General features: G+C 42.6%; 1 protein-coding gene across 2 annotated transcripts in view; it reads right to left on the bottom strand.

Annotated features, from left to right (window-relative positions):
* The window catches only part of THSD4 (thrombospondin type 1 domain containing 4), a 563,564-nt gene that overhangs the window by 226,895 nt on the left and 311,770 nt on the right, over positions 1-24,899 (bottom strand). Inside the window, exon 1 of one of the 2 annotated variants that reach the window (XM_081158487.1) lies at positions 979-1,231. The exons of the other annotated variant lie outside the window; for it this stretch is intronic. Coding sequence (XP_081014613.1) covers positions 979-1,050 — 72 coding nt within the window. The 5' untranslated portion in view covers positions 1,051-1,231. Of the gene's footprint in view, positions 1-978; positions 1,232-24,899 lie in introns of those variants that run through there. 2 annotated transcript variants of the gene reach the window in all.

Here is a 24,899-nt window from a genome sequence, read left to right as displayed (position 1 = left end):
CTGTAGCCTGGGTTTGGGAGCACTCTCCTTCCCCTCTTTTTAGAATAGGGGAAGTAATTACATTAGGCTTGCAGAGCCGGCTCCATCCTGACAATGCCAACAAAAGACGATGCTGTGAAATGGCCCCATGGCCTTTTTAGGAGACACACTTTCACTTGGCTTTTCAAAGAGGATGATGGATTCAGGGAAAAGGCTGTCCTTTCATTACTCAGGCATCTGTGACTTTTCATCAGCATAAGGACTACAAGGAGTGGACAAGGTAAATTTGTTGCAGGCGAGGGTGGATACACCTAAGTGCTTCCCTCTCCAGCCCATATGATCATCCCTTCCAATCTCTACCTGCATCAAAAACTGGTGCCTACAGGCATCTGTGATGTTCAGAACTGTATGCAGCAAACATTTAAGCTAAACCAATACGAACAAATCATCCTCACGGGCCTTCAACATCCCTGGTAGATCTGGACACACTCCTAGCCCTGATATGTATCACTATCCTTCTTCAAACCTGTGATAGAAAGTTAAGCACAGATTTTTCCAAGCACATCAAAGCAAAAAAGGAGAAAAAGTGATGCAAAAGCAGTAAAGAAAAGCAATTCCTCTAGCATGCATATTCTCTCTGCAACACTAGAGAAAAGTTCTCAAACATAACAGTGCCTATCGGAATCTGACATGCATGTTTTCTTCTATCTGCAGTGGCAGGAGAAACGTGCACCTCTAGGCATCTGTCACCAAGGCCATGCCAACTCCCCAGGGTGGCAACTGTACCGTCTCAGAATGAGATTTTAGAAATTATGGGGCTCTTTAAGAAGAAAAGAAGTCTGCCTATAAGAAATGGCCAGGAAAGCCTAAAAAAGCAGTATAAAGCATTACTCTTTGCACACCATAAAAGCCCGTTCCCTGATTCCTGTTGATAGATAGAAAAGGAAATATAATGCTGACAAAAATACAACTTCTGACAAGATATTTTATTTGGCTTACCTCTCCCCCAGGTCTTGCTAACACTGCTGTTTGAACGTGGAGAAATGTTAATATCAGGTAGCTGACAAACATTATTACCCAAAGTTAGAACTACCCTAGAGGAGAGCTCCGTCTGCCAAGTGCTAACAGCTAGCAGATGCACTTGTGTCCCAGGATTCCAGCCCTGGAGTTCCGCTAGGCACCGCGCTGTTCTCTGCTCTCCCTCACTGTACTACCCGGAGCTCCGAGCGCAGCCTCTGCTCGGCACAAAACTGGTAAGCTGATCTCTTCATGTAATAACTTCTCCCGGCTGGGGGAGGGGACAGGAGCCAGCTGGGAGCTGGGGGGCTGCCTTTAACAGAAAGCAGAAAGGGGAGGGACCAAAATGATCAATGTGGAGTTCTGCATCTGGTCTCATTCATGAAAAGGCTACAAGGTAAGCCCTCCACATGCAGGGGGACAACGACCCCTGCTTCACCAACTGAGGCAGGCAGGAGGCAGTGAGCTGCAAGAGAACGAGCTCCAGGCTGGGAGCTGGAGACCCAGCGCCTTCCCAGGCCGGCATCTGCTGCGACAAGCTGTGTGTGCCTGGATAAGCTGCCCACACTCTCTGGGTATCAGCTGCTTTTCTGACTGATATAATCAAGGGTTGGGTGGATGACTTCTGAGTTCCCTTTTAATTCTGATTCGATGGCTACAGAAATCTAGGCAGTCAAAGGCTGCATTATTAAGGGTGGCCTCAAAGAAAAAAAATGTTACAAGAGTGCTGTGGGTTTATGCACTGATCATAAGGACATGAACGGATGGGAACTGGGGAAGCCACTATATCCCACTCTTGTGCCTCCCTGGGTCACCTAGCCAGAGCGAGCAGAATTATAGCAGACAATGTGAAACTAGACGGTAAGGTGGGAACAGGGGTGCCAGGGGTTAGACAGTACTGGCAGAGCACATGGAAAAGCAGGGCCGTTTTAAGGAAAATTCTCTGGGTAAAGTCAGGCGAAACAGGGTGGGACCTGGGCCCACAGGCAGCACGGGAGCAGACTGGGGAGCAGGTGTTGCTAAAGCATCCAGTGCGCCTGAGACACACCTTAGCGGCCAGCTCTTACTGTGAGCCAGCAGGGCCCATCGTGTGAAAAAGGTTGAGAAGCCACACGGTATTAGATTCTACTTAAAATGGGCACAAGGAACCATTCTGAGGCTGCTGGTGGCCACGGAGGACAGGATGGCTGCATGGTGCGGTGGAAACAGCCTGGACCCTGGCACCTGGCAGACCCATTCAAAGCCCAGCTCTGCTACCGAGTCCCTGTGAGTCTGTGGGTGACTAACCCAGTGAGCCCCAGCTGCCCATCTGTGAAGTATGGAAACGCCAACTGATGGTTATGATGATTATCAATTAGGTCAGCTAGGCACAAAACTTGGCACTGTTCCTGACACAGTAAGTGTGAAAAATGCCGGTTTTCTCTTTGATCTGAATAACTACTGGCACCCAGTCCCAGAGAGTAAATTAATAAACACTTGAAAAGCTTCAGGTTGTGGGCATTTTCCTACATTAACGAGGAAACTTTAAACCAAACTGTAGTTTGTTGCCATCTCAGGACGATTTATTGTCACCAGTCACATGACAATTAGTAGCGGGAGTGATTTGGGTAAGCTGTGTGGAGGGACTTACAACCCCTTTCTCCAGAAGGTGCAGTAAAGATATCTCCAGTTAGAGGAAAGGAAGGAAGACATTTCCTCTCCTCCCCTCCTTCTCCTCTGCCTCCACATTCATCATCGTGATTATTGTTTGACTGGGTCTGTTCTACGCCGTGACCAAAGGGGCACTGTCTTCTACTAAGTAACTTCACCACGAACGCAGGAATGATCTAAGAAAGTCAAAGTTCCTGCAAGTCCAGCCGGGGTCTTGTCTAGTCCAGGGGCTGAGGAGCGTCCTGTAAAGGGCCCGATAGTAAATACCTTGTTTGCAGACTATATGGTTTCTGTGGCAACTACTCAGTGCTGCTGCTGCAGCACAGAAGCAGCCCCAGGTAAACACAAGAAGGGCCAGGCTGTGTTCCAATAAAATTTTATTTACAGAAACAGGCAGCGGGCCAGACTTGGCCACAGTGTGCCAGTTTCTGGTCTAGACACTTGTCAAGCACCCTTCCACCCACTGCAAGCTGACTTTTGACCTCTGCTCCACTATAAGGACTCTGGAAATGTCACCAGTGGCTTCTGTGTCACAAAATACATACAAAGGATAAATTTTCAGGGCTTATCTTATTTGATTGAGTTCCTTGCAGCATTAACCAATAATTTTTTCATATTGTGGTGAAATATACACAAGATAAAATATACCATTTTAACTATTTTTAAGTGTGCAATTCAGTGGCATTAAGTACATTCACAGTGTTGTGTAACCGCCTCCACCATCCAGTTCCAGAGCCTTTCCATCCTCCCAACAGAAACTCTGCATCCATTAAATAATAACTTCCCATTCCTTCTCCCCACAACTCCTGGTAACGTCTATTCAACCTTCCGTCTCTATGAATTTTCCTATTCCTGATTTCTCATATAAATGGAATCACAGAATATTTGTCCTTTTATGCTGGGCTTACTACACTTAGCATCATGTTTCCAAGGTTCACCCAGGTGGGAGCACGCAGCAGAACGGCGTGCCCTTGGAGGGCTGAGTAACGTTCTGCTGTATGGATGTACCGCGTTATGTTTACGCAGTCACCTGCTGATGGACGCTTGGACTGTTCCCATCTTTTGGCTACTGAGAATAATGTTGCCATGAACTTGAGTGTACGAGTATCTGTTTGAAACCCTGCCTTCAGTTCTTTTGGGTATATACTGAGGAGTAGATTTGCTGAATCATATAATAATTCTGCATTTTAACTTTTTGAGGAACCACCGAACTGTTTTCCATAGTGGCAGACCCATGTTACAGCTCACCAGCAATGCATAAAGGTTCCAATTTCTCCACATCCTTGCCAGCACTCATTTTCCACTTTTTGATAATAGTTATCTGAAGGGAAGCCCTGGCTGGTGTTGCTAAGTGATTAGAGAGTCAGTCCATGCACCAAAGGGTCATGGGTTCAATTCCCAATCAAGGGCACGTACCTGGGTTGCAGGTTTGATCCCCCACCCTGGTCCAGGTATATTGGGGAGGCAATCCATCGATGTGTCTCTCTCACATCAATATTTCTTTCTCTTTCTGTCTCTCGGTCTCTCTCTCCCCCCCTCCCCCCTCCCCCCCTCCCTCCCTCCCTTTCTAGAAATCAATGGAAAAAGTATCCTTGGGTGAGGATTAACAAATAATAATAATAATAATAATAATAATAATAATAATAATGATGATAATAGTTATCTTAAGGGGTGTGAAGTGCATACCCTTCTTTATGAACCATCCTTAGCTTCCAGAACACTCTCTAGTTTTCTTTTGCCTCCAATTAGCCAACATTCTTTGAGCACTGTGAGTCCAGCATTATCCTAAGAATTTTGCAGTGTCTCATGTAATCCTGACAACAGTCTTCTTAGATTAAATAACTTGCCCCATGTCACACACTGGGTAGGTAGCAAAGCCATTACGCTGGCCCGGCAGCCTGCCTCTAGGACTCAGCTCTTGACAATTACCTTGCACTGTCACCACTTTTCTGGACATACTCTAGTCTCCTTGCCACCTCCTAGCCTAGCCCCAGAATGCCTGTGCTCTTGGCCCTCTCTCTGCTCTATCCATTCTCCTTGGGCCATCTCGTCATTTCACTGGCCCCAACCACCCTTTAAATGCCAGACTGTCCACAACAGTCTAGAGCCAGCTCTCCCTCCTGACCTGCGGGTTCACATATCCAGTTGCCTAATGGATACTTGGGTCTCTCAAATGTACTCCAAACTGAACTGGTCTAAAATTGTATTAATGTTTCCCCGAAAACTGCTCTTCCCCCCATTTTCTCCAACTCAGTGAATGGCATCATTACCCATCTAATTCCTGGAGGTTGGAAACTGGGTGTTATCTTGAGTCTTCCTATCCCTCCCTTCCTATCCAAAGCATCTCCAGGTCTGACTGAATTTCCTTCTAGAGACCTCTCCTGCTGCCCCTGTTTCCATCAGGCCCCCACCTTCTCTTTCTGACTTTTTGTAGCAGAACCTTTTTCTGGCCTTTTCTCCTTCCAGTCTTCTTTCCCCCCCAAACCACTGGGATTGTTCTACAATGTGAACATATCATGTCACTCCCCTGATTCTTTTAAGAAACTTTTTAGTTTTGAAATATTTTTATATTATAGAGTAGTTGTGACAACAGCCCTGTGTCACGGTGTATTTTCACCTACTTACTCCTGCTGTTAGCATCTTAAATAACTATGGCACATTTATGAAAACTAAGAGGTTAACATTGGTATAATCATACTAACTAAAATAAAGACTTTATTCATATTTCCCAGTTTTTCTCCAAATATCTTTTTTCTGTTCCAGGATCCAACCCAGAAGACCACATTGCAGTTAGTCAACATGTCTCCTTAATCTCAGTGACAGTTGCTCAGCCTTTTTCTGTGTCTCATGACCTTGACACTTGAAGAGTACAGGTCAGGAATGTTGTAGAATTTCCCTCAAGTTGGGTTTATGTGATGTTTTCTCATAAGACTGAGGTTATAGATTTGGGGGAAGAATATTATAAAGGTGATGTGTCCATCTCATCACATTTGTCAGGACACTCAATGAACAGGACGATACTGGTGATGTCAGCCTTCATCACTTGGCTAAGGTGGTGTCTGCCAGGTTTGTCCACTGTAAAGATATTTTTCCTTTTCCACACCCTATTCATTAGAAATGAGTCCTTAAGTCCAGTGGAATTAAGCTCCACTTCTGGGAGAGGGACTATCAAAGAATATATGGATATACGTTAAAACCATCACAATAATTAATACATATTTGAGGGGAGATACTTTGAGGCTATGCAAATATCCTGTTTCTCAAAGTTTTGCCCACTAATTTGATATTCATCAGTAGATCTTGCCTGCAGCAATTATTACCGCAGTGGTCTACACTGTGATTTTCTGCTTCCCTCACGCCTTCTACATCTACTAATCAGAATTCTTCAATATGGAAGATTTGTCCCTCCTCCTCGGATCATTTCTTAATTCTATCATTTATTTATTCTTCCCTGCTTCTTAAAATCTTTTGATGACTCTCCATTAGGGATGAAGTCGATACTCCTTAATACGATACTTGCAAGGCTGTTTGCAAGCTGGTCTCTTCCTGTCCCTCCAGCCTCCTCCCCTCTTTTCTGTTCACACACACTCCACTCTCCAGACATCTTGAGCCACAAGAAATTATTCCCAAGTGCCATGTGTTCTTGGGCTCTGTGCCTTCCTTCATGCGAGTCCCTTTCTCTAGAATGTCATTTTCCCGTCCTCACTGGGTTAGCTCCTGTCACCCTTTGCATCTTTGGAAACTCAGCTCAAATTGTTTATAAGCACCAAATATTGAAAACCACCTAAATGCCCATCGATAAAGACTAGATGAGTAATTTGTGACATCTATAAAATGGGATACTCTGCAGTAAAATAAATAAATAAAATGAAATGAAAAATTGAGCTTGCTTCCTAATTAATGATATGAAACATCTGTTATTAAGTGAAGAAAGTAGACTGCACAACAATGTGGTTATTGTCCTATTGTTCGAGCATACATGTGTATAACTGCTTTTGGGTCAATGTGTATAATTGCTTGTGTACATGGTAACTATCTGCAGAAGAACACACTGGAGGCTAGCTTTCAGCAACTGCTGCTTCTAGGGAGGGGAATTCAGTAGCCTCAGGGTAGAAATGGGAGAGAAACATTACCTTCTCATCACTTAGCCACATGTGGCTACTTGAACTATGAACTATGAACCAAATTGCTGTAAGTTATAATGTAAATTACATTTGTATCAGTTCAAAGACTTGGTATAAAAAGAGAATGTAAAGTATCTCATCAATAAGTTTTTTTGCTGATTAGATGTTGAAATGATAATGTTATATATGTGGGTTAAATAAAAGATAGTGTTAATAGGAATTTCATTTCTTTTGTTTTAGTTTTTAAAATGTGGCTAAAATTTAAAATCACATCACATTTGAAATCACATGGTATTTCTATTGCACAGCACTTCTATAACCCTCTTCATACCCAATGAATGAATTGTCAAACATGTGAATGTATTAATATTCAAAAAGTAAAAATGAAGTAACAGTAACAATAATAGTTAATAACAGCAATAAATAAATGCACACAGAAATCCCCCTCCTCCAATGATTCACATAAATGTCACCTATTCTGGGAGTTGTGCCTTGCCAGCTCCCGGACAAGCTGAGGGCAGAGCCCTTGGCCTTTGACCCCATGCATCCTCTGGTCACTTCCATTGCAACAGTTACCAAACTGTACTGTAATTGTTAACTAATCCATCAACGTTCATCAGGGGAGAGGGAGGCCTCAAGGACAGAGATGCATTCTTCTGTGTTCCCAGCGCTCCCACAGAGACAGCCTTGCTCAGTGTGTGCTGAATACGGGAATGGATGCAGGAGAGGGTCCTATTGACGTTCTTGTCTGTTTGTGCCTGGAGAAGAGGCCTTCTGGTGGCGCGGCTTAGAGACCGTGAAAGAAAAAAATGAAAGGAGACATTCCCAGAAGGCCCTTCAAGGAGCTGCAAATAATTTTCTACCTAACTTTTGGGTGACTTAGCTAGGGAAAATGTGAGTGGGGGAAAATGTACCAAAAAATTGGGAAAACAAATATTTTCCTAAAACCACATATTTCATGTAAAATATAATCATGTATTTGTGTCTTAATGACAAAGCAGAGTAAACCCATAGCCAATAGCACCTCTAAGGCTATTTTATTTCCCACAAAGAATGTCATCCCTTTGTGAAGGAAGAAGTAAGACACAGGCTTCTCCACAGAGGTACAGATTGGAGGGCTAAACTGTTCAAATTATGTTTATTTCTTTAAATATGCTACATTGTGCAGAACAGGTAGAAAGAGTCACTGTCAAGCACTTGGCTGTGGGTCTGGGAGCAGAAACAGGTGTTGGTAATTAACTCTCCCTTTGTGTGGACCAAGGAGCCATTAAATAGCCAAGGAAGTGGGAATGTGAAAAGCAAAGGGGAATTCTCTCTTCCTTCCCCTTAAACATAAGGAAAATCATGAGAAACTATAGCACAGAGAGTCACCACATCCTTGAAAGGAGTCAAACTGGCCGCCTGGGCAGCTGTGAGCAGCAGGGCGGGGTAAAAGGAGGGCTGTGCTTCTTGGCTGGGCTTGGAAGTAGAGCCAGGAGCAGGGCCAGAGACACAGGCAGGAAGGTGCTCACAAGTGCACAGGGCAGGCTTACCAGGGAATCAATTCAGAGAAGGCACCAGGACTGTTCTCAGATTGACCATATTCTTTATTTCAAGCATTTAAGGTAGAGGTTTGCAAATTGTGGTCCCTGGGTCAGTATCATCAGCATCATCGAAGAACCTGTTAGAGATGCAGATACCTGGGCCCAACCCTAGAGCTACTGAACGAGAAACTCTGGGGATGGGGCCTGCTAAAGCTTGAGAACCCCAGCTCTAAGGAACAGTTCTCCATCTGGTCCTTCATTCAAATTGTATAACTTGAAAATATTATTTTATAAAAACTTATTTTCTTAGAAAATGTGACTGTCAGATACTAACACATAGATAAATCTATAGTGATTAAAACACTGGCAAATACTCCCAGTGTAGGGTACACACTATTTACATAACTAACCATGGAAAAAGATTTAGTGTGCAATCAACGGGTCCCTTCAAATCTGCAAGGAAAGGAGGAAAAAGGATTGGGAATCTGGTGAACCACTTTCAGAAATAAAGCTATTTCCCTAATTTATACCACATGCCAAACATAGATCGCAGGTATTTTAAAGATGTTAATGAAAACAATAGAAGTATAAAAGCGGTAAAAGAAAAGACGTCAATATTTCTATATTTATGGAGTGGAGGACTTTAAACATAGCTCTAACAAAGACAAATCATAAAAGAAAAGATTTATACATTTTTATATATATTTTAGATTCTGTAAATAAAAAATACCATAAAAATTAAAAGCCAAATACACAGTAGAAAATGTATTTCCCTTGTTTATTTACTCAACATATCAGTACTTATCAGTGCTGACACCTGCAGCCGATGGTGAGCCAAAGTAGACAGTTCCTAACTCCCTCAAGCTTACTGTCTGGTGCAAGAAGCCAACATTCATGACACCCAACAAATACATGTAAAACTGCAATGTGAAAAGGGCTGCGACGGAAAGCTATGTGGTGATGTAAGAGGCCTTCCCTCATTAGGGAGGCTGGGGTGGTCGAGGCAGTAACGGCTTTGGTGAGACCTGAACGGAAGCAGGTGTGGACGGGTGGAGCGTGCGCTTGGCTTAGGCTGACAATGAAGGGAGCGCGGCCCATGACAGAGTTCTGTGCTCTTCCTGGGGAGAATCCCTGTTTAGGGCAGAGGCAGTAGATTTCATTTTGCAAAGGCCGCTCTGTTTATGGAAAAGGATTCTAGAGAGACAATTGTGGAAGCCGGGAGACCAGTTAGCAGATTATGGCTATAGTGCAGATGAAAAGGAGTAAGCGCTTAAACCAGGATGGCAGAAAGAAGTGAATAATTTCAAAGATAATCTACAACATACATAAAGGAAAAAGCTTTAATATATATTAAATAGACCCCCACAAATCAGATGACAATTTAGCAAAAGGCTAGAGGCAATGTCCAGACACGGGGGAGTTGCTAAATACACTGGTATGTTCAAAAAGTAGAATCCTGTTTGGTCATTTAAAGTGACATGTCATATTTATGGGTATAAGCATATTTTGATGTTTTATTGTTTTAAGACAAAAATGTAGGTCATATAAATGGAAAAAGAGTCTTTTCAACAAATAGGGATAATTGGATAGCTATATGCAAAAGAATGAAGTTGGGCCTCTACCTCACACAGTATACAAAAATTAACTCAATATGGACCACAGACTGAGGCAGGCAGAATAACAGCCCCCCAAAGATGTCCATGCTCTGATCATCAGAACATGTTAACACATTACATTACACTGGAAAGGGGAATTAATGCAGCAAAAGGAATTAATGTGGCTAATCAGATGACTTTAAAATAAGGAGGTTATCTTGGAATATCCAGGTGGCCTCAACATAAAGTTGGGGTAATTTGATGTGAGAGCTCAATCTGCCATCAGTGACTTTGCGGTGAAAGAGAGCTGTGAGCCAAGGAACGCCGGCAGCCTCCAGAAGCTGGCAAAGGCAGGAAGACAGGGTTTCCACCCTAGAGCCTCCACTAGAATGCAGCCTTGCCAACATCTTGACTTCACCTAGTGAAAGTCATTTTGGACATCTGACTTACAGAACTGTAAGAAAATCAATTTGTAGTTATTTTAAGCCATTAAATATGTGTTAATTTGTTAAAGCAGCCATAGGACACTAACATATAAAACTATACAAACTTCTACAAGAAAACGTAGGACTAACTTTACGATTCTGGGTTAAGTGATGATTTCTTAGATGTGACACCAAAAACTCAAGTGAGAAAGGAAAAAAACAAATAAATGGGACTTCATCAAAATTAAAGACTTTGTATTGCTAATGAAACCATCAAGAAAATGAAGAGACAACCTACAGAATTTTATAAAATATTTACAAATCATATGTCTGATAACGGACTTGTACCACAAATATATAAAAAATTTTTACAACTTTATAATAAAAAGACAAATGACCCAATTGAAAATAAGCAAAGTATTCAAACAGACATTTCTCCAAGAAAGATATACAGATGGCAAATAAGCACATGAAAATATGCACAACATCATTAGTCATTAGAGGAATGCAAATCAAAACCACGATTAGAGACTACTTCATACCCATCAATAAAAAATGCAGGTAATAACAAATAGTGGCGAGCCTGTGGAGAAATTAGAATCCTCACACACTGCTGGTGGTAATGTAAATTGGTGCAGCTGTATTGGAAAACAGTCTGGTAGCTGCACCATAAAGTTAAACGCAGAGTTACCACATGACCCAACAATCCAAACCTAGGTATATATACCCAAGAGAAATGAAAACACATGTCCACATAAAAACCTGTACATGGATGCTCATAGCACATGATTCATAATAATAGCCAACAAGTGGAAACAGCTCAAAAGTCCATCACCTGGTGAGTGGATAAATAAACTGTGGTACACCCATACAGTGGAACATCGTTTGACAATGAGAGAAACGCAGTGCTGATACATGTTACAACAAGATGACCCCTGACAATGTTACACTGTATTTGTTGAATACATTGCAGAAGTGTAGTATATACAGTCAGTGAGTTTATCTGTAGTTAAACTGTTAAGGTCCTTTTCATCCTGTCATGCAATATTTATTTTCTTTTCATCTCTCTACCCCAAATATTCCCAAATCAACTGATGATGGCCTGAATTCTTAGTTGCCTTCTTTGGTCTATAACAAAAGTCAGCAAACTTTTTCTCTAAAGAGGCAGATAGTAAATATTTGAGTCTTTGTAGTCCATACAGCTACTCAATTCTGCTGCTGTAGGTGAGAGTAGCCACAGACAACCTGTAAGTGATGTGCATGCTGTTTACAAAAAAAAGAAAAAAGAAAATATTATGCTAAGTAAAAGAAGCCAGTCACAAAAGAACACTTATGAAATGACTCCGTTTGCATGAGATGTCCAGGGTGGGCAAATTTATATAGAGAGAAAGCAGACCGGTAGTTTCCTAGGCCTGAGGAGTATGAAAACAAATGGGAGTGACAGTAAATGGGCAAGGTTTTTTGGGGGTGATGAAAATGTCTAAAAATTAGACTGTGATGATGGCTACACAGCATTGAATAATCCTAAAAAAGATGGTGTTATACTCTATAATGGGAGAACAGTGTATGGGAATTATTTCTTAATAAAACTTTTTAAAAAGTAGGCTATAAAATGGCATCCTTAATATAATTCTATTTTGAATGAACATAAAAGGTGATTCTTGTTTTTAAGATTTTACTTATTCCTTTTTTCCACAATGAGCAGTAGAAAAATGTAGTAAGAAAAATAAAATTACTTTTATTCAAAGAAAATGGTGAACATAACAATAAAAATAGGAAAGACCATAAACAGTCAATTTACAAATGAAGATATGCAAATACAATATTAAAACAGAATATGAAAAAAATCAACATCAGTGGTAACCAAAGAATTACATAACCAAATAACATGACACTGTGTTCCTCTAACACTGGAAAATAGTGTGAGGTAGGTGGTCTGACAGGGCTGGTGGGAATGTAACCCAGACCAGGTGCTTTAAGAAATGGGCTTCTCGAACTCTAATGGGCGAGCACATCACCTGGCCCCCTCCGTGAAGAGCCACCGAAGTTGCTTCTTCCTCTTTCAGTCCCTGATCTTTCTTTACCTTTCCCCTCTCTTTCTTCTCCCCCTCCCAGCACAGGGGTTGAGCTGGCAGAAATGGACTGAGGCAGGAAGTCTGACTTCGTTAACCTCAGCCTGCTGGAACCAGCAACACCTCGCCTTGACTGCAATGGGCCCTGGCTGCTGAGACAGTGTCTGAAGGCTGGGAGTCTGCTCTGCTGGGGTGTTCCCCAGCTCACATAAAAAACTTGTTCATCTTTACACAATACCCTTGAACGACACGGGTTTGAACTGTGCAGGTCCACTTATATGTGGATTTTTTTCAATAAATACTGCAAGTGTATTTTCTATTCCTTATGATTTTCTTCATAACATTTGCTTTTCTCTAGCTTACTTTATTCCAAGAATGCAGAATATAATACACATAACATACAAAATAGGTGTTAAGTAACTGTTTATCAGGAGGGCTGCCAGTCAACAGTAGGCTATGAGTAGTTAAATGTGGCGGGGAGTCAAAGTTATACATGGATTTTCAACTGTGTGGCAATCAGCACCCCCATGTCCAGCATTATTCCAAGGTCACCTGTAATTTATCAGGGGTGTCTGATTTTCTTCTCCCGATAAAAAAGATTTGAAGACGATAACTTGAAGCCTGTAGCTACCACTAAAAGTGGAAAGAAGTCAATACAAACTGTGAGACTTGATGCCACAGGCTAAAAGCACTGCCGCCCAGCACCAACTGTTGGCATAAGCAGTCAAAGATATGGTACAAGTCCTTGAGGGTGATAATTCATGTTCCTAAGCATAATTTCAAAACAAAATCTAGTAAACCAAACCATTAAGAAAGAGGTCAGGGCTTCAATAGCCACTGTGTGTATTACTTGATATTTATTGTGCTAGGCATTAGGCTGGGAGGTAGACATGATCCCATCTAAGCCTCAAATCCTACAAATTAAGTATTCCTCATTTTATGGTTGGTGAAGCTGAAGACTGGGAAAGGTACAATTATTTTCAGCATAGTACTTTGTTTAAGAAAACACAAAAGAGTAGAAAATACTTTAGGAAAATTTTAATTTTCTAATTTACGAATTTCTAATACTTTAGAAAAATAATTACATTTATTTCTCCCATCTTTATACAGCTCCCCCTCTCCACAGAGCACCTGGCATCAGGAGTGTTTAGTTTAGAACACAATAAATGTAGTTAATCACTAACCCTGGCTTTCGGCTGAAACTGTTAGGCAAAAAATCAAATAGACTTCTTGTTGACAGATAACCTTGTTCTATATTTCCCATATTGCATAGACAGACCATATAGGTGGTTTTTGAGCAATTATGAAATTTGTTTTCCCACAGTAACAAAATATAAAATGGTGCTGGCATGTTCAAAAGAATGCCAAATGCATCACAAGGGGAAAGTTTTAAAAACTTACCTCTTGTTTCATCAAGTTTATTGGTTAAGGTCACGCTAGCTGCTGTAAAGGATAAACCTGGAGGTTTTAATGGCTTCATACAAAGAGAGCTTCTTTCTTGTTGGGTAAAGTCCAAATGGTGGGCAGGTGTACCCTGCTCTACAAGGCCACTTAGGGACCCACGCTGCCAGAGGCCCTCTCACTTCAACACACTGTTTCCCGGGGTTGCCCTGGACATTGACATCCACCTGGTAGGTGGGGAGGGGAGGACAATGGAGGACCCTCAGGATTGGCCCACCTTCCATTGGCCACATCCAGCTGCAAGAAGCCTGGAAAATATGACCTAATTGTGGGCCCAGAAAGAGCCACAGGTTTGGCAAACAAAAGAGTCTGCCACTGTAGTCAAGATCTTCTGAAGGGGAGAGTTCATCTCTGTTACCTATGATGTGTGTTTGTAGTAAGGTGACCACGGGATAGCCCAGACTTACTCCTTACTATCTACGTACGAGGCCTACACCCCCACTTCATCTGAGTCCAACCAAGAAGTCTGAGGAACTCACTAAAGAAGCATGTCTCATTGTCCCCATCAGCTGATGGGCAGATATTTCAGCTTCAGAAATAGAGGCTGCAGCCCAGCAAGGGAGTTATTGCTGACTTTATCGTGTGGAGAGGCAAGGAAATTAACATTACTGAGTGCTTACTCCATGCTGGTGCTTAATAGACATGATCTTATTTAATTTTAATAACCATGGAGGAAGAAATTTTACTTCCATCTTCATTTTCCAGATAAGAAGGCCACGGCTCATAGAAGTAGTTAACTCTGCCAAGGTCGCAGCAGTGTAAGAAGTGGCCCCCAGTCTGGGTGTTGTCCAAGTCCATGTACTTTCCACCAGAGCGCTGCCTCCCACAGAGCCGAGGGCTCTGAGGTGACACTGTGGGAAGCCCAGCATGGGAAGGTCTTGAGAGCCATGACCCTCAGAGTCAAGGAGATCTGTCTACCACAAAAATATCACCACACATGGCCAAGAGAGCTTGGCTCTAATCCTTACACCGGCCCTGACAGTGGCAGAGGTGAAGGGGTGAGGGGCAGTTTCCAAGATAGTTGTCCCCCATTTTCAACTTTTGTGGTTTCTAGTAACAATCACTTTGGAAAGTTGATTATTTGCCTAAGAGCAAGCGATTCTGAGGCACTTTTCAGTCTTACCTACGGCTATTTTCCTGGGCTCACACCTAGGTTACACACAGAGGACACACTACAGTGTACATGGAAACATGGGGAAAATCAACACAATCTTAGTGTCAATGAAGAAAAGCAGCAAAATTTGAGGAACATGCAAAATCCAAAATAAGAATTGTAAACATGAACTAAAGTGTGTGTGGGGTGTGCATCAGAGCCTAATTGATGTTTTGGGAAATAGATCAGTGGTTTAGAAACTTTTTGTGTGTGTCTATAAGGCACACTTTCAAATACTCAAAATTTTGGCTGTACATCTGAAGGGCTTTAAAGGTGGACACTGATTATGGAAAAGAAAATTTCAGGAAGTTCTAAGAACTCCAGTACAGTGCTCGCATTAGTCAGCTCTGTTGCCTTCCATTTGAGAATTGCTTACTTTCCTGATCATGTGCTTTTTTATATTCATGAGAAGTGTTTGCATATTTCAATAAATGACCATTTTTCATATGTGCTAACTTGAGGTGACGCTGTTTCTCTTATCTCACGGCACAGAAAACTGGACCTCATTCCATGCCACATCCCATAGCTTGCCCAGTTCAACCACCATCTGACAGACATTATAAGAGAATCAATTCTAAGTTGAAGCAATAATAAACTTTACACCCAGATCAAAATTTGGCAGAATATCAGGTGCCACTGCAACATAATAACCCACCACTAGCTCTAAAGATTTGCATCACTTAATTGGAAATGTGTCAAATAAACGTCACCACATTTCACAAGTGAGATACTAAGCTCCCTTTCACATGAACAGACCTTCATCCAGCCCGTAAACAGGCCAGGAGAGATTCAACATCATGTTTCAAATGCAGCGTTGAAGACATAGTTTCTTTCCGGAACAAAAGCAAACAAACAAACAAAGACAAGTTTAAAAAAGAATCACTAAAAGAAACCTAAGAGTAGCACAATAAAACTGCCACGAACGACAGCACTTCTGTCCACTCGGTAGACCTTGAAGTGACTGTTTCCTAACAAGAAAGAAGTAACTTGAAAATATTCTGCCTGTGCCAGTGATGTGTGATTTAAGAGAGGAAATACTTATGGGCTTGGGAGACCTTTGCAGGGAGCCTGGAAGCTGGCTGCAAGTCTGAAGACATTTGCATCCCCCGGAATCTAGGCTCATTTCTCTCTGGGAACCACCAGGATGTGGATTCCATACACTGTGATTTTAGAAGGTTCCTGAAGCAGGCAATGAATCAGAACAAAATGAAACTCAGTGCAAGCAGGTAGCAATTTATCGTGGCTTTGTCCCCAGTACATAGAGGAAAATTCAGACATTTGCAATGAAATAGTGATGAGACGGTGAGAGCCTTTAAAATTTGACGTTTCCAGGAGCAAATGTAGCTGACTAGGGTTGGTTCTCATTTCCTTGGCTCAGTCGATTCAGCTACTATTTCCTGGTTGCCTGCAGTGTGCAGGAGGCTCCTGGATGAAGGGGCTCCAGGACTCCAGGGAATCGGAAGGGCACTGAGTCTGCAGAGATGCTGAGGTAGAGCTTCGGGAGGTCAGATCTTCTCACCAGCGCTCACTGAAGACCACAGCTTTCCACTGCACTTATGGGAGCAGTGAGAGGTCTTTGCTTCTCAAAAATTCCACCCAATGCAAACTTTTCAGCATGATTTAGGATGTAGGCTTCTGCCTCTGGGTCCTGTTTCCACACAGTTGGAATGTTCTGGCCATAGATGGCGATGACAGTAGTCAGTTATGTCTAACTCATTGCTTGGGAAAACATCCCACTGATACATAAAATCTTTGCATGAGGCTCTTTCTGAGTTGTAAATCTGAATAACGGACTATCGACCTCATAGTTTGAATAAACTTATCCACGGGCACTTTCAACCGCCATCTCCCCCGATGGCTCTGAGCCCAGGCCTGACCTCGTCCGGTTCTGTATACTCAACTGCCTTCTGCGTATTTCCTTTTGCAAGTCTTACCAACATATGAAATCTAAAAGATCTATAATTAAATTTGTAATCTGGTGGTTACGAATGTCAGTTTTAACTTTGGACTGCCAGAAGTCACGTTCTGGTTGTACCACACACTAGCTATGCACTCTTGGGCAGATAACTTAAACCCTATGTGCCTCATGCTCCCTATCTATAAACTCTGGCGATTGATGGCACCTATCCCTTAGGGCTGTCATAAGAATTAAATGAGGTGTTATACAGAAAACACTTACTGTGGTGTCTCATACATACTAAGAGCTTGGTAAATATTCAATTTTTTACAATCATTGCAAAATTGATGTCTGTATTTCTGCCACTGGTACCAACCGTTCTACGAGAGGCAGGGCGTGCTAAAGACTGGAGAGTCCAGGACTACTGCGGCGGCTGGGGGCAGGGAGGGGGCAGCTGTGCTCTTGGAAGGCCCCTTTCCGCGCAGAGAGGGGGAGTGGGAAGGCAGTTCTTTGAGGTATAAAGTCAGAAGGGCTCATAGCTCATCCGTGCCCTCCTCCTGTGCTAACCATCCTTCTCCAGGCAGTATGGGAGGCTCCATCCAATGGAACAGAGCTGGCACAATGGTGGACACTTACGTGCCACACCTCCTCTAAAGTGCAAGCCTCTGCCGTGGACAAGAAGGCACCAGAGAAAGAAGAACCCGAAACCACAGGACAGTCCCACAGGCAATTCAAGTCAAAGGCAGCTGTGCAAACCTTCGAGAGGCCTCGCCAACTTCCTCAGTCCCTGTGGCCATCCTTGTTGCTGGCAGGGATCTTGGGAAACAAACTGGCCCTCAACAGACCACCTGACTCGGTTTCCTTCACTCCATCCTTCTGGCCCTCATTTACATTTTCTTTTCTCCCCCATCCCTATCTCAGAGAGCAGGGAGCCTAAGAGCAGTATTTTCCAGAGAGGTGTGGGTCATGTGTCCTTTGAGGTAATCTAGGTAAAACATGCCCACAGTCAAATAAGTTTGGGAAAGGCTGTCCCCATAGGCCCCTTTAGAGAGCCACAATAGCACTGGCTTGCCACAGGCTGAGAAAGGCAGCAAAGAGAAGCCCGTTCAACCTGTTTGACCAGAGTTTCCCAAATGTGTTTGCCTACAGAACCATTTCCCCCACACAGTACCTACCGCCATTCCAAGATCCAGTATTCTACAGCACACACTGCTGAACAACATGCCTTAGTGCCTAATTTAAAACCTTCCTTTCTCTAATTCACCACACACGGTGATCAAGTCCTGGCAAATTCTTTCATCAGATGCCTCTGGATTCCACGCCCTCCCCTTTATTTCCATGGCCTCCCCCCTGAGTTAGCTCCCTGTGTCCTCAGTCCTGGACTAAGGCTGGAGCAGCCAGCAGTCCAGTGTCTGCTCCCACCCTGAGTCCTACTCCTGTCAAACTATCTTCCTAATACATCCACAGGACTGCAATGGGTTGAATGGTAGTCCCCTCAAAAGTTACGTCCATGTCCCAATCCCCAGAACCTGTGAATGTGAATGATGGGGATCGGGACATGGTAGCCCAAAATATGGCACCTTGCCATATTGAACATTTTAAGTGAGAGGAATTAAAAAAAATGGCAGTGTGAGGTATCCTCCCTGTGCCTGGAGGAAAGGCGCACCCTTATCTCCACCCCAGAGGGACCCGAGAGCAATCTGAACAAACAGTTACTGTGCTCATCTCATTCTCCTTTTTGTCCAATAACATTTTCCCATGACTCTTTCCTCTTCATTACGGCTAGTAAAAAGACACTCAAGTTTAACTGTTTTCCTAGGCCTTTATTTCCTTAAAGGTTCCGTGTCACCTAAAGCTTATATTAAATAAATCTGTATGATTTTCTCTTGTTAATCTTTCTTGTGTTACAGGGACCCCAGCCAAGAACTAAGAAGGATAGAAGGAATATTTTTCCTCCCTACATGACCTTATTTAGACAAAGTATCTTTGGAGACATAATTAAGTTAAGGATCTCAATATGAGATCATCCTGAATTGTCCAGTTGGGCCCTAACTACAATGACAAGTGCTCTTGTAAGAGACACACACAGGAGACCCACAGAGAGAGAAGGCCATGTGACCATGGAGGCAGAGATTGGAGTGATGGAGCCACATGCCAAGGAAGGCCTGAAGCTGGAGGGGGCAAGGAAAGATTCTACCCTAGAGCCTTTGGAGGGGATGCAGACCTGCCTATACTTTGCTTTTGTATGACCGGTCTCCAGATCTGTGAGAGAATAAATTATGTTGTTTCAAGCCATTAAACTTGTGGAAATTTGTTACAACAGCCCTAGGAAACTAATACAGTCATGATGACACATTTTTGCTCATCTCCGAAAATAAAGCAACATGAGCCAACGATGACTGACCCCAAGTGTTGCCTCCTCTCTTCCCATCAGGTGCCATATAGCAAGGTGTCGCAGCACCCGGTGGTACACCCGAGTGTGATACTGCAGCACAAGGGAGGATTCTAGACAGCTTGGCTACCCCCGCTCCAGGTTCCAGACTGGAGTCACCAACTTTAGAACTTACCAGATCCTTCTTTTCACCTCCCAGATTTACGGCCACAATGCCAGGTCCCTCACTAAATAGCATCTGAAGATAGGCATGCAAAAACTCTGCCACTGAAACATTTCGGTTCCACTTAGAGGCACAGCGGTGTTAAATCATATGTTTCAGGAGGCACGCAGACAGGAAATGACCATTCTGGGTCTGCTTGTCGTCTTTGCTTGTATTTATCCTCCTGACATTTGTTCATTCTGTCAATCAGTGTTTAGTGAACACATACTAAGTGACAACCACTATCCCCATTAACTGGTTGCATTTAAGCATAAAATGCTGAACACATCTCTTTCAATCAATGAGTCATATTTTCTGCTTTTCCAACACTCATCCTGAAGCTGCATGTTCCTTTTATTCCCATATGCCCTGGACCTCCCTCACCCCTACTCCTAACTCCACACCTTCCAAGAGAACTGTTTTTCTATGGGTGGCCAGTGCATGCCTTGTACTGGAGAGGCCACCCAAAGTACCATTTTGAGTTTGCTTCTACCAAGGCCTTACAGTACAACATGCTGACTACTCTAAATTAATATGTGGTTGTCAATAATATCATAACAAATACATAATATTACTAATAAATTTGGGGAGGTTTAAAGATGTAAACAAAACGAACATCTAATACATAGGATTTTATTTTAGATAGAAAAGTGCTCTGAAGTAAGAGCACTTTTCCAAGGCCTGGCTCTGCCATTTCCCAGTCAGGTGATCTCTCAGGATCCCACCTCCCCACCTCAAGGGAGGCAGCCTTGAAGATCTGCAAAGCCCCGTCTGAGTAAGGCGCAGGAGCACTTTACTGTAACAGTGCACCAGGGACAAGGCTGGAAGTTATGTGAATGCGATTGAGACTTTAGGTCCCTAACTCTCAAGGAATTTGTTACAGAAAGAGACACAGCCTGGCTCACCAGCCAGGTGGCTGTATCTGCCCCTTATCCATTTCGGTAATAATTCTTCAAACAATGAACCTTTAGGAATGGCCCCTTACTCATTTTTGATGTCTGGAGCCTGGAACACAACAGCCACTCAATACACTTTTGTAAAACAAAGGAACAAATGTCTTTTATTCATGACATTTTTCTACAGAGTAGCTCAAAGGAACATTTAGTGACAGCAAAATCTGACCCACCAGGTGAATCAAAGAAAACAAACTCATTTACAGGTTAATGAATTCTTTTCGAATACAAATGAAGGACTGAGAGCAACCTACAGGCTGTGTCCTTACTCACAGTCATTTGGCAGAGAAATTCCTGGCCCTTCCACAGCAGTTCATTTGTCCTGGAAGTCCAGGTATTTTCAAGTTGGAGAAATACAAGCATGATTAAAGAGTGACTTTGCCAAGATCACCAAGCATAAGAAAACTGAGATCAGATTATCCACCCACATTTTTGGATAGGAATAGATGAATGTCAAATAAAGTGTATTTTTTTAAATAATGAAATGGATTTAAGTAAATGTGATGCCTAAAGAATCTTATTTCATTTATTTAAACAATTTCTTTTTAAAATTCCCTACATTTTTTTTTTTTTCTTTTAAAATCATGGAAAACTAAAATACCTTAGCAAACATCATCCACAATCCTACCACTTCTCTTGTTGGGGAGTAGGGAGAATGGGGAAGTAGATAGCTTTTCAGGTATTAAGTGGAATTAAAAAGGGGGGAGTATTATTTCAATAGTGCCACTTCTGGACTCAGTAGGAGAAAACAAGTAAGTAAAGCAATAATTTCTTTCTCTCTATTTACATCAATTCCCCCATCTCCACCTTTGTTCCCCCAAGCCCATTGCCTTCAGGTTGGTCCTGATCCTGAGAGTCAGTCTACCAACATTCCAAAGTCAGTGTGGTCATGGAAGACCTTGGCTATTCACTCCCAAGACCACTCTTCCAACTTTGTGTTGCTACATTCGCTGAGTCTTTTGGGTTTGCAAAGACTTCTGGGGAAGCACTCTCCCAACCTGACATGTGTATGTTCCTCGCCCATAGCAGAGTGGTTAAGGGTTAACCTCTGATACCAGATTGCATTGTTCAAATCTCAGGGCTAGCCCTCACTATAACTTTGGGCAAGTTATGTAACCCCTCTAGAACTCAGTCCATCAGAAAAAGGAAGCAAGAATAGTAGCTATATCATAAGATTGTTGTGTTTATTGAAGGAACAACACATGTCAAGTGCTCAGCATAGAACCTGACATGTAATAAGAGATTAACCAATCATAGCAAATGATCATTATCTCCACATGACAGTCATGGTAAAACATCTCAGTAAATGTGTAAATACTAGCATTCTCCCCACCCAAGAGTAGTGGGGAAAAAAGAGATGAAGGCAGTGTCTTACTTAGATTAAACTCCTTTTCCCCCACAGGCTGTCTAAGAAAATCATCCCAGAAAGGAGGCCCTGCTTACCTGGTGGCTCCCGTCCACCCAAGAAAGCTGCAGGAAAGAGCAGGCACTCAGGGGTGCCAGGCTTCCAGTTCACACTGGAAGGAGAACCTTCTTCTAGTGTCAATCAGGGTGAGTGGCATCATGAAACAAACTTGTTTACTTCTGTCACCACCTTGCAGATCATCATTGCCACCTGGGTCTCATCTCTAGACCAGCCTACTCCTACTTTAGTGAGGTCACTCTTCAACTCTCTCTGACAACCCCAAACCTTGTCACTCCAACTTCCTAAATTGACTTTAAGGGAGAGATCGACAGCAATGTAGTCATAGTAGAGGACTTTAACATCTCGCTGACTTTACTGGATAGATCTTCCAGACAAAAAATCAACAAGGAAACAGTGACTCTAAATGACACACTAGATCAGATGGATTTAATTGACATTTACAGAACATTTCACCCCAAAGCTGCAGAATATGCATTCCCCTCAAGTGCACATGGGACATTCTCAAAGATAGACCACATGTTAGGACACAAAACAAGACTCTACAAGTTCAAGAAGACTGAAATTATATCAAGCGTCTTCTCCGACATTTACACAGTGGAATGCTATGCAGCTGTAAAAAAGAAGGATCCCTTACCCTTTGAGACAGCATGGTGGGAACTGGAGAGTATTATGCTAAGTGAAACAAGCCAGTCAGAGAAAGACAAATATCACATGATCTTACTCATATGTGGAATCTAATGAACAAAATTAACCAATGAACAAAATACATCCGGATACACAGAAGCATGGAATAGACTGACGAATCTCAGAGGGAAGGCAGGGGTGGGTGGGTGGGGAAAGATTAATCTACGAACTTATATGCATATATGCATAATCCATGGACACAGACAATAGTATGGAGAAGGCCTGGGGGTGGGGTGGATGCGGGATGGAGGGGATCAATGATGGAAAAAGGGGACATCTGTAATACTTTCAATAATAGAGATAAATTTAAAAAACACACACCTGTCATCCCAGCCATATCACTTAGTAGTTCTAAGTTTCTTAACTGTTTTGTGTCTCAGTTTCCTGTGTAAAATGGGGCTAACAAAAGAATCTACAGTTCAAGATTATAGAGAGGATTAAAGAAGTTATTTCAAGAACAGCCCTCACAATAGTGCTAGACACATAGCGCATGCTCAGTAAAACTAGGTGTTGTTACCGTAATTTGCCACCATTGCTGCTGAAACAAACTCCCTACAGCTTTATCTTCTTTTTTGAATGCTCCCTTCCCTTCAGCCCACTAACTGGACCTGGCTGGCCCGAGGCTCCCTCCTCACCTGTTGAATATCTGAGTCAGGATGAAGGTAGAGTAAATACTCTGTTGTCTCCAACCCCTTTGCTGTTTCCAAAGCACTATCCTCTTTACTGAAAACACCCTAGCCTCTCTGAAGTTCATGCTCTTCTAACCATTTCCCTACTTGCTCCTGTACCCATTATGCCCCACACAGAAACCAGAGTGATCTTTTAAAAACTTAATTAAGATCATATATCTCTCTGCTTAGAACCCTTCTGTGGTGTCCTGTTATACTTGGAACAAAACCCAAAGCCTGTCTCCATGTCTGACCTTATATTATATCACTCACCCCCAGAGGCTTCATGGCAAAATTGGCCGCCCTGCTTTCTTGAAACACATGCACTCACTCTCACCCCAGGACCTGTGCACTTGCTCCTTATGTTATCCTCAACACCTGCATTCTGGATGCTTCATAGCATTCAGGTTTGAGTTCAAAAGCCATCTTCTCAGAAAATCCTTCCAAGAGCTCCCAACACAAGCAGTCCCACATTCGCTAAAACTTTATTCCATCTATTATTCTTATGGCATTATCAACATCTGAAATGATCCAGATTTTTCTTTAACTTACTCTTTTTCTGTTTTTATTCCATAGCATATAAGATTCATAAGATCAGGGATCTCTCCTTTAATATTCACTGTAGAACCTCCTGAGCTTAGAACAGTGCCTGGCCCATAGTAACCATCAGTTAACATTTGATAAAAAAAGCAAACACAGAACTACAGGGTCCAAAGACCACAGAGCTCTGGCATTGAACAGACCTGCGTTTGACTCTAAGCTCTGCTACTATTGGGTTGTGAGACCTTTGACACGTTATTGACATCTCTCAGGCTTAAATTCCTCGAACCAAATTATGCAGGGACTGGGGAATAGAGTCCACACCATCAGGGTTGTGGTGAGGATTAATGAGATTGTGTCTATAGTACCTAACACACTGCTGGGCACATTCCAAGCATTCAACAAATAGTTGTCAGTTATTATTATCCAGAGGGCAACACAGACCTTAAACTTTAGTACAATGAAGGTAAGCTAAACGTGGGTCTGTTCCTACTTTTCATTCAGCGTGTGGAGCATACAGAACCCAGCCAGGAGGGTGTTTCTATTACTCCCACCCAGGGAGTGACTTCCCATCTTGGACAAATGCCTCCCTTTGTCTGAGAAAAAGAGCAGATCATCACATCACCTTCCTGAGAATAATCTATCCCATATTTAAGGTTTTAAAGCTGACAGATGAAGGATTCCAAGGTATGATAACTTCTTGTATAAATTAGCAAGAGGAACTAAATTTTCCATAGCCTAATTGAATGCATTTAGAATGGGGTAAAAAAGAAGAACACATTTTCCCACAAGGAATGAATAAGGGAAACTTTATTCTTTGTCCTCCTAAGGACGGGTCAGTCAAGCAATGCATGTGTTCCCCAGTGCATCCTGCCCCTCTGAGAGCTCTCAGATTCAACGCCTCTTAGACTTCCTGTCTGGGGTCTCGGGATAGTTAAAACAGGGAGAAAGGAGTTTGGTTTGTTCTACTCCTCGATATTCATGCCCAATAGACAAAGCATACATATGTCTATGCTGCACTTCCCTCCCTCTGGGAATCTCCTAGAAGCTTTCCAAACACTAGCAATGTAGTTTTTTATTTTAAAAGAAGTTGCATCAAGCCTTCCAGGCAATTCTCGGCTTTTAGCCTGCTCAGTAA

This window comes from Miniopterus schreibersii, assembly GCF_964146895.1.
Source record: "Miniopterus schreibersii genome assembly, chromosome: 1".
In the NCBI taxonomy this organism is placed as follows: domain Eukaryota; kingdom Metazoa; phylum Chordata; class Mammalia; order Chiroptera; family Miniopteridae; genus Miniopterus; species Miniopterus schreibersii.
This window is presented reverse-complemented; position numbering and strand designations above follow the sequence as displayed.